The sequence below is a fragment of the Neomonachus schauinslandi genome, chromosome 15 (genome assembly GCF_002201575.2).
Source record: "Neomonachus schauinslandi chromosome 15, ASM220157v2, whole genome shotgun sequence".
Taxonomy (NCBI): Eukaryota; Metazoa; Chordata; class Mammalia; order Carnivora; family Phocidae; genus Neomonachus; species Neomonachus schauinslandi.
In genome coordinates, this window is record NC_058417.1 from 13,348,985 (window position 1) to 13,359,806 (window position 10,822).

General features: G+C 43.8%; 1 protein-coding gene across 1 annotated transcript in view; it reads right to left on the minus strand.

The window, feature by feature from the left end:
* The window catches only part of NCBP3 (nuclear cap binding subunit 3), a 39,290-nt gene extending 28,727 nt beyond the window's left edge, over window positions 1-10,563 (minus strand). The window contains exons 1-3 of the mRNA XM_021704130.1: window positions 10,381-10,563; window positions 8,421-8,486; window positions 6,398-6,503 (exon numbers count right to left, since the gene is read on the minus strand). Of these exons, the coding sequence (XP_021559805.1) occupies window positions 6,398-6,503; window positions 8,421-8,486; window positions 10,381-10,563 (355 nt within the window). The remainder of the gene's footprint in view (window positions 1-6,397; window positions 6,504-8,420; window positions 8,487-10,380) is intronic.
* Between the last annotated feature and the right edge of the window lie 259 nt (window positions 10,564-10,822).

Here is a 10,822-nt window from a genome sequence, read left to right on the forward strand (position 1 = left end):
GAAATTATTTCCCAAATCACAGACTGAAAAGATGTCATTCTCTGAAATTAAAAAAAAACACAACAAAAACACCCCAAAAGAAACAAAAAACGTTTCTGGCGGTGACGACCTCCCCATGAGAATATGCCCCTGGTGAAGGACCTCCTGTACCTGTCCCTGGAATGCTACAAAAGCACCACCGTCTTGAGCCACACACAAACGGTAGTTCTCTGTGTTGGCTGCTCCACTGTCCTCTGCCAGCCCACAGGAGGAAAAGCAAGGCTTACAGAGGATGCTCCTTCAGGCGGAAGCAGCACTAAAAGCATCCTGAATCAAGATGAGTGGGACACTACCCCAATAAACAGATTTTGGATTAAAAAAAAAAAAAAGCTTATCAGACAGACTCTATGATCCCTTAAGAAACCAAGTCTTTCCCATAAGAAATGACAAGAGTTTACACTAATCTCTTTCTTTTTTGATAGGATTACCAGACCTAGAAATTCAAAGAATACTACAGATGGTGTTCTACCTCAAGTTTATTAAAGCATGTAATCTAGTTCCTCATGACAATAAAATGAAATGCAGGCCTGATAACAGAATAAGACTAATAATTCATGGATCTGTTTCATGGCATGATACAGGATTATCTTGTTTAAGATTTACCAACAAGATGCAGAAGCCATGCATAACAAAGTGAGAAGTATAGCTAAAATGTTGAAAGATAGTTATGATAAAATCAACTAAATAGGCTGAAATAGTCTTAAAATCAACAAGATGTAAACTGATAAGGATAAATAAAAAGGTAATTTTTTAAGTGTCTCAAGAACAAGATGGGAAGACTGTTTTGACGGGTTCAATTCCTGGGGGAAAGCCCTGGGTGCTTAGGTTGACTAGAAGATTAATACAACACTACAAAACAGCTAGGACAGAGAGTACAGTAACAGTCCTGCCACACTCCCCATGAATCCAACCATATCTGGAATCTACACCTCACCTTATGTAGGGCATTTTGAAACTGGAAAGAGTCTAGAGGAAGGAGACCAGAAAGTCATGTCACATAAAGAAAGTTTAGGGCACAGCCCGCCAATTCCCTCACCAGAAGGTTCACTGTGTGAATAAGGAAAGGAGTTAATGTTGTTCTAAGAGTCACAGAGTAACTAATAGACAGAAATTACCAGAAAGCAATTTCTGCTCAACATGAGGAAGTATCCAAACATAAGACTGACCGCTTCATAACACTTCATTTAAAACTAATGATGTAATGTATGGGGATTAACATAAAAATTAAAAAAAAAAATACTATTTGGGAAGGGAAAAAAAAAAAAAAAAGACTGACCGCTTCATAAATAGTTCTCGTGCCACCACTAGGAAATGTTCTGGCAAAGGCCAAAAGACCATTGAGAACCTTGCCAAAAGGCCTGCAGCACTGGGTAGGAGGTTGGTCTAGATAACCTCTAAGTCCCTTCCAAACATGAGAGCTTTGATCTTGGGGATAAGGAGACTAAAGCTGCTTGACACTGAATCACTCAAGAGTAGCAAGAACTCTTTATGCAGAATGCTCTAGTCAACATATCCCAAACTATGTCACTGAATGCTGGCAGAGCCTTGCTACTTACCTAGCTGTAGGACCTGAGTGAGCTTCTCAAACTCAGCACCTTAGTTTCCTCATCAGTAAAACAAATGAATACTCTCCCCCTCACGCACTGCTCAAAGGATTAAGTTAACCACATAACAGAGTGACAAGCACATAATAAGCATTTATCAAGTGGTATCTTTTATTATTGCTGGAATTAAAAAGAAGAAGAAGAAGAAATAACTTGACACCTGGTGTGGCTGCAGGAGTCAAGATACTTATTCCAATGTCCCCATTCTCCCAAGAGGCTAGGCCACTTGGATGGCTGCCTGAAGTTGGAGAACACCAGATAATGATAACAACATTTATTGGGCATTTTACTATATGCCACTCTAAGAACTGTAACATTTTAATAAAGCCTCTCAGTAACCCTATAAAAACTCCCGGGGTCCCAAAGAACAAAGAATCCAATCAAGAAATGGGCAGAAGACATGAACAGACATTTTTCCAAAGAAGACATCCAAATGGCCAACAGACACATGAAAAAGTGCTCAACGTCACTCGGCATCAGGGAAATCCAAATCAAAACCTCAATGAGATACCACCTCACACCAGTCAGAGTGGCTAAAATTACAAGTCAGGAAACGACAGATGTTGGCGGGGATGCAGAGAAAGAGGAACCCCCCTACACTGTTGGTGGGAATGCAAGCTGGTGCAACCACTCCGGAAAACAGTATGGAGGTTCCTCAAAAAGTTGAAAATAGAGCTACCATACAATCCAGCAATTGCACTACTGGGTATTTACCCCAAAGATACAAAAGTAGGGATCCGAAAGGGTACATGCACCCCGATGTTTATAGCAGCAATGTCCACAATAGCCAAACTGTGGAAAGAGCCAAGATGTCCATCGACAGATGAATGGATAAAGAAGATGTGGGTATATATATACAATGGAATATTATGCAGCCATCAAAAGGAATGAGAGCTTGCCATTTGCAACAATGTGGATGGAACTGGAGGGTGTTATGCTGAGCGAAATAAGTCAATCAGAGGAAGACATGTATCATATCACCTCACTGACATGAGGAATTCTTAATCTCAGGAAACAAACTGAGGGTTGCTGGAGTGGGGGGTGGGGTGGGAGGGATGGGGTGGCTGGGTGATAGACACTGGGGAGGGTATGTGCTATGCTGAGCGCTGGGAATTGTGCAAGACTGTTGAATCACAGATCTGTACCTCTGAAACAAAAAAGCAATATATGTTAAGGAAAAAAAAAAAAAGAAGGTAGCAGGAGGGGAAGAATATAGGGGGGGGAATCGGAGAGGGAGACGAACCATGAGAGACAATGGACTCTGAAAAAGAAACTGAGGGTTCTAGAGGGGAGGGGGTTGGGAGGATGGGTTAGCCTGGTGATGGGTATTAAACCGGGCACATTCTGCATGGAGCACTGGGTGTTATGCACAAACAATGAATCATGGAACACTACATCAAAAACTAATGATGTAATGTATGGTGATTAACATAATAATTTTAAAAATTTAAAAAAAAAAACAAAACACTGGGGCGCCTGGGTGGCTCAGTCGTTAAGCGTCTGCCTTCGGCTCAGGTCATGGTCCCAGGGTCCTGGGATCGAGCCCCACATCGGGCGCCCTGCTCCGCGGGAAGCCTGCTTCTCCCTCTCCCACTCCCCCTGCTTGTATTTCCTCTCTCGCTGTGTCTCTCTCTGTCAAATAAATAAATAAAATCTTTAAAAAAAAAGATTTAAAAAAAAAACAAACAAAACACTCCCGGGGTCCTGAGATAGAGTCCTGCCTTTCCAGATAAGGAAACTGAGGTTCAGAGGCTAAATAACTTGCCCAAGGTCACAGAACTAGAAAGTGACAGGTCAGGCTTCAGAACCCATGCTGTTAACCATAACATTAAAGGCTTTCAATCCTGACTACACATTAGAATTTACCTGGGGAGACACAAAAGAAAGAACTATCTCTGGGACCTTTACAACCCCCCCTCCCATTCTAATTTAAATTGATCTGGGATAGGCAGCAGGGTTCTCCAGAGTTCAGCAACACTATCCTAGGTCATGAGGCCTCCTAGATGAGAAACAAGTTGTAATGAACAACCTGCTCTAGCTGACATCCTAGGTAGATCAATCAGGATTGCTTTTCCAAAAATACAGAAACAAAAACAAAACTAAAGCTTTTTTTTTTTTAAGATTTTATTTATTTATTTGTCAGAGAGAGAGAGAGAGAGAGAAGAGCGGCAGGCAGAGGGAGAAGCAGGCTCCCCACTGAGCAAGGAGCCGATGCAGGACTTGATCCCAGGACCCTGGGATCATGACCTGAGCTGAAGGCAGACACTTAACCGACTGAGCCACGCAGGTGTCCCTAAAGCTTCTTTTTTTTAAATTAAAACTTAACCTTGAAAGTGATCCTTTTCAGGTAGATATCATTTTCCCACTTTATAAACAAGGACACTGAGACCTAAAAAGGTTCAATAATTTGCCCACATTCACAAAGAAACTGAGACTGAATTCCAGGAGGGCTTAGCACACTAAAGAGTTCCAACAGAGGTGGGAGAGAAATTTGAGTGGGTGATTAGGGATGCTTTACGGAGGAAGAGACATCTGAACCAGATAAAGCATGGAATAAGGAAGGGCTAATCAGCAGACTAAAAGGCATGAATAAGATCAGAGCAAGATGTCACAAGATGGAATGCCTGGGTGGCTCAGTGAAGCGTCTGACTTCGGCTCAGGTCCTGGGATCGAGTCCTGCATCGGGCTCCTTGCTCAGTGGGGAGCCTGCTTCTCCCTCTGCCTGCCGCTCCCCCCTTGCTTGTGCGCACGCTCTCTCTCTCTCTCTCTGACAAATAAATAAAATCTTTAAAAAAAAAAAAATCATGGGCGCCTGGGTGGCTCAGTTGGTTAAGCGACTGCCTTCGGCTCAGGTCATGATCCTGGCAAGTCCCGGGATCGAGTCCCGCATCGGGCTCCCTGCTCGGCAGGGAGTCTGCTTCTCCCTCTGACCCTCCTCCCTCTCATGCTCTCTGTCTCTCATTCTCTCTGTCTCAAATAAATAAATAAAATCTTAAAAAAAAAAAAAATCGTAAGAAATGTTCACAGGACTAGAAGTAAACAGGTATAGTAAAACTATGGTGCTTAAAGGTGAAGTTGTGAGAGGCCTCAGAGGTCTACTTGAGCCCAAACTGTACAGGCACATGAATGTCAAGCCTGCACAGCTGTTCTATTTTCCTAAAACAGAAACCCACTCAAGCAGATGCCTGGAAACCCAGCCTACACAGGAAGCAAGGTCATATTTCCAACTTGAACTCATGGTGCAGAAAAAGAGTAAAGCAGCATCCAGAGTTGAGCTCTGTATCCAAGCTACTCTGTCCACTAGGATGGACTGAGGAGGTTTGGGTTTATGGTATCATATACATACTATAAGGCAATAGAGCAAAGTAATTAAGAGCAAGGCTTTAGAGTCAGAAAACCTGGGTTCAAATCCTGACTCTACTTTTACTAGTTGTGTAACCCTGGGCATTTATTAAATTTCCTTGAGCTTGTTTCTTTCTTTGTAGAATAGGGATAAAAATATATTTCTCATAGGGCTGTTGTGAGAAATGAATAAGAAACGAGTGTGTAATGTGCTAATTGACATAGTGCCTGCTAAAACAGCAAGTTCCCAACAAGAAAAACTCACACAGCAAAGCAGAGACCTTTAACATGCATTCAGAAGGATGCCTACTAAGCCCTTCACAAATACCCAAATTTGCAAATACTAAAGGAGACCTTTTGCATTGATGGATTTATATTAGAGTGGAATAATATGGGCTGTGAATTAAAAAAGCAATAATTTTTCTTTTTATTTATAAATTGCTTTGGAAGACTGGGGCAGATTACTATATATGTAATTCAGGGTGAGTTCTAGGAAGCAAAATGTTTACCCTAATAAAACACAAAAATAAAATTACAAACCTGTATCCCGCAAGTACTAATGGTTTTCCCCTACCAATCCCAGTATTCCTGACTCCCCTAAAAAAAACTATCAGTGTGATACACTTCCATTACATTATTTATTTACTTATTTATTTGAGAGAAAGCACACGCGTGAACGAGCATGTGGGGGGAGGGGCAGAAGGAGAGGGACAGAGACTTAATTAAGCAGACTGCACTGAGCGCAGAGCCCAATGTGAGGCTCAATCTCATGACCTGATGAGATCATGACCTAAGCCGAAACCAAGAGTCGGATATTTAACTGACTGTGCCACCCAGACGTCCCACACTTCCGTTACATTTAAAGGCAAAGAAAAGTTAACACTTCCATGATAAAAGCAGAAAATGAGTAAGATTCTGTAGAAGTATAGGTTCTAATCTCAGCTCTACCACTAACTGGGTGACCTTCTCTGGGCTTTCTCAGACAAGATGATCTCTCTTTTCCAGCTATAGCATCTAAAGACACAGCTAACAGCAGCTCAACTTTATTTTTTTTTTAAGATTTTATTTATTTATTTGAGAGAGAGAGTGAGACAGGGCATGAGAGCGAGGTGAGGGGCAAAGGGAGAAGCAGACTCCCCGCTGAGCATGGAGCCCGATGTGGGGCTTGATCCCGGGACTCCAGGATCATGACCTGAGCTGAAGGCAGACACTTAACCGACTGAGCCACCCAGGTGCCCCAGCAGCTTAAATTTAAACACATCACCTCAGAAATGGAGGCTTCGCAAGTCCCTTCCTTTGGGAGTGTTTGGATGAGGGCTGGACATGCAAGGCAAGTCCAGAAGCACAAGACCATGGCAGGGAAAACCCATTTTCTGGGGAAATGTGGAAAAATGCCCCCCAACACGTTGTACCTTTCTTCATCATGTCTCGGTCCAAGGCTACATTTCTTTGGGCAAGATTTACTTCTGATCGAAAATGGAAGCGCTTGGCTCGCTGTTCTTTCTTTTCAATTGCTTCCTAGAAGGTACAAAAAAAGCCAAAGTGACACACGGAGGAGGAAAGTTAAATCACAAATGCAACATAATGCTTCAGTGACAACCCTAAAGTAAATCAGAAGAAATAAGCAACATTGTGCCTTTAATAATTTTTGCAGAGAACTGGATATTCACAGTCAATGACTGGGCCAGCATATACTAATACTGCTATAATTTGTAAAAATCTCCATGATTCAATATGTATCACTGTGTCTGGAGCATGCTAGGAATTCAATGAATATTTATCGATTCAACGAGTAATGGCTGCTTTAGTTCTGTGACATTTTACTTATTATTAGCAATCATGCAAACAAATTACAACTAAACAATCTCACTCCAATCTTCCAGGTGCCAAAACTGAGGTACAAAAAAGTCAAAAGGCTTGCTGGAGATACTTCGGCTAGTGGAGGGGCAGATCTTCTGATCTCAGTGCTATTTCTAGAAGCCCCATCACCACCCGCATTTCACATCATCTGTGTGCATGGTAATCACACCTATCACATTATGTCTGCCTGAGCAGTCCACTCCCTAAAGCGTTTTCCCTGTTTAAAAATAACATTAAAGCGAAGAAACTCTCTCCTCTATTCTAGGCTTGTGTCCATGGAATTGCCAGTTTTCATCTTTAAGTGACAAAAAGCACTGATACTTCACTGCAAAACAAAATAATCAGCTTTTTAAGTTTTTCTCCAAGAGCTAAAATAAGTCCAGGTCCAACTGTGGGTTTCTGATAGCTCTTAGGAACTCTTCACTAATTGTACATTGACTTTGCGACACTAATTGAAGGTCTGACTACAAGAAAGCTTGTGGGGATTGGTAAAGCACTTCGTTATTCCCCAACAGTTCTGCTAATTTTCTTCACTGAAGTCTTCCCAGTGCAAACAACAAATCTACCTTTCCTTAGTAACAACTTAAGTCCCAATTCTGGGGCTACCACCCTTTCCCTCACATATGTTTCACATAATGGCTAACCGTACAAGAGTAAGAACAGAACCATCTACTTCTTTTTCAATTACAGTAAGAAAACATCTTCACTTTATTCTATTTTCTTGCCTGTCTAAAAGATGACTAGTTCTTTCATTTGGCCTTTAAGCAATCTGAGACAGATTGAGACCCAGATAAAATACAAAAAGGTAAGCATGACATATTTATTTTTATATGCCCAATATAGTTAAACAGTACTATTATTCAGAATTATAATTCAAAATTCTGTTCTAAACTGCACACATTAAAATCAGAATGAATGTCTAAGCTGGATACTACCAAGTATCCAATTAAAGCAACAAATGTATACTGTTTATAATAAGGAAAAAAATAGGCTAAGCTCTGTAAAGAGTTATAGGAAAGCTGGTAACCTAGTAATAGCAGTCACTAGATAAAAGGCAATACTCCCAGGTACTGAGAATAATTCAGCTGACTTGGCTTTCAAAGCTTAGACAGTCACACAATCAGGAAATCCTATTTTTCTAAGCCCGCAACCAGTGAAAAATAAAGACATTTACTAACAGCCTCCTATATGCCAGGTACTTTTCATGTTTTGTTTCAGTTGAAGTGGAAACAGTATTAAAAACAGTATTTAAAAACACATTTTTAAAGAGTAGACATAACATAAAAAAAACATTCCTAGTGCAGAACTTTTTCTTAGCTATGGTTAAGCACAGGCAACAAGGTACATGGATTTTATCTTTTCACAAATGTAAGAATACAAATGCTGCCTGTGTGTTTTCAGGATGCATGAAGGCATCATTGCATAATACAAAATTTAAGTTAAAAAAATGTTTTAATCAAGCAACAAAAGAAAAATGGAGGTAAAGAGTAACTGCTGTTCCACAAATCCAAGGGACCAAGTTCATTAAGTTCACCTGCTTATCAAAATGAATAAATAAATCATGGTCTGTCTTACCTTGGAGGTGACATCAATTCCGGTGATGAAGCTGCCAGCCTTGTTTTCATATCTTCTGCTTGTGTCCTAACACGAGGGGGAAGAGTGAGAAATGCTAACAGCAACTGAAGAAAAACTCATGATGAAAGACAGGCCCGCAACAGATTCCTTTTGGGTAGTCAATCCTTTCAGCAATCCTTCCTCACCCTGACAACCCTTTACTATGAGGAAGCCCGTCTCAGTAACTCCAGGTAGTACGCAATCAACCACTCTAACAAGAAGTCTTTTCTAGGTCAGACCCTGTCCCAAACCTTAACTAAGTCCATCTGCTGAAGGTATTTATGTAAATGAAAATCTACAGGCTTTCATGAAAAATGTCCAAGTTAAGTAAGGCACACTCACTCATCTCCCCAGCCCACATAGGACAAATTCATCATGCCAGGCCACCAGGTGGAGCACAAGTCTTCACCAAAATGCAGAAAGTCCAGACTCACCTAGACTTCCTAGGAAAACACAGCACAATGCAATGAAAAGAGGATGGGACTTGGAAGCCACAGCTCTGAGATTCACTAAGTACTTGACACTGTACAATTCCTTTGGCCTCTATGGGCCTGGGTTTCCTCCATGGTATCTGCCTACCTTCCTAACCTCTTTAACTGCTCTCCCATTTGCTCTCCCGAACCTTCCATTTCTCCAACAAAACAATTGTGTTCCCATTTCATAGCCTTTGCACCTACTGTGGCCCCTGCTGGGAATGCTTTCTTCCAAACCTGCACTTGGCTGGCTCCTTTTTGTCACTCAGGCTTCAGCTTAACTGTCACTAGTCACTATCAGAGGACTTCCCTGACCATCCTAGCCCATTTGGTTTCCCGCTCTGCACACCTTCCCTGTTTTCTGCACTCTCTGTCCCATTAACACGTTTCACTTTCTTCATAGCATTTACCACAATTAGAAATTCTTAATTTGTGTCCTCCAACTAAAACATAAACTCCAGGAGAGTTTGATCTTGATCTTGATCCAGGGCCTAGGATTGTGCCTGGCTGCATGTCGCACTGAACGAATGAAGGGATAATATCTACTTCACAACTGCACTGATATTTAAACAACATAATGTAGTAAATGGTAAAATGCCACTATGTTAATTGTTGTTACCAGAGTCTTTATCATTTGCTATCTTTAGTGATCCTGTCTTTTTCGCTTTTTCCCACAATTTCAATTTAAAAGCCAGACTTGCTGACATGTGGTAAAAACTAGTTCATGTTAGATGAGAAATTAAGTACATAAGAGCCATGCAGGCCTGAGACCAGCCCTAAGAACGGGACATAGGACCACCAGACCAAAAGCAAAACACCTCTCCCCACCCCCCATGTGATAAAAGACGGACCAAGGACCACTGCTGGTTCGTTTATGTTTTGGTCTCACTAAGGGTCACATGCCGGGGCCACGGTGTAGGTGCTACAGAGCAAGTGGAATGGGGACAAGATGACTCTCAAGTCACAAAAGAAACACTAAGTTTCTGCTGCTGACAAGTCCAACCCTCTAAGAGAAACCGCGAGTGCTGTATTTTAACAAACATCAGCTCCAACGGAGACCCTGATGCAGGCGTCACCCGACAGTTCCTCCCGTTCCCGCCCGGGGCCCCGCCTTTATCTCAAACCCCCAGACAACTCTAGCCCCTCCTCGCTCACCCCCCTGCACAGCCTGGCTCAGAGAGGCAGCAAAGGGATTGTCCTCAACTACTCCTTAGTCTCCCCCATTTTCTCCAGCCCCCTCAACACCCATTTCCGGGAGCCCTGGCGTCCCTTCTCCCGCTCCCCGTCTCTCCTCAAGCCTGGCGCGTCCGCCCCCGAGCGCTCACTCCCCTCTTTCCCCTTCCCCTGACTTCCCCCGGCCCAGGCGCGGGCCACCTCCCCTTCCGGCCGGCTCGGCCGCGGGGCACTAGCTCAGCGACCTCCTCCTCGCCCCCGCCCCCCGCCCGTACCGGGATCAGTTCTTTCAGCGAGCGCCGCACGGGCACAATCTCCAGCTCGCCCTCCTCCACCTCCATGGGCTCCGGCTCGCCACGCTCCAAACCGGAGTCCGCTTCAGGCGGCGGGAGCCCTAGAGCCGGCCCCGCCGGGGCCTCTGCCTTCACCGACACTCGCAGGCCCCGTACGGCCGCCATAGCCGCCTGCCGGTCGCACCACTGAGAGCCCGCCTCGCACACTCGCCGGCTAGAGCGCCGCCCCCACTGGCCACAGAGTAGCCGCCGCTGCTCCCTAGAGTGTCGCCTACATCGGCTAGAAGCACCACACCCCTCCCCCTCAGCGCCGCCTCCCCCTGGTGGCGGGAGGAACCCAGGACAGCGGGAGCGGGACCTGGCGAAGAGAAGGCGGGCCAAGTGGGGACGCGGGCGGGGCCTGCTGGAGGGGGCGGGGCCTGGG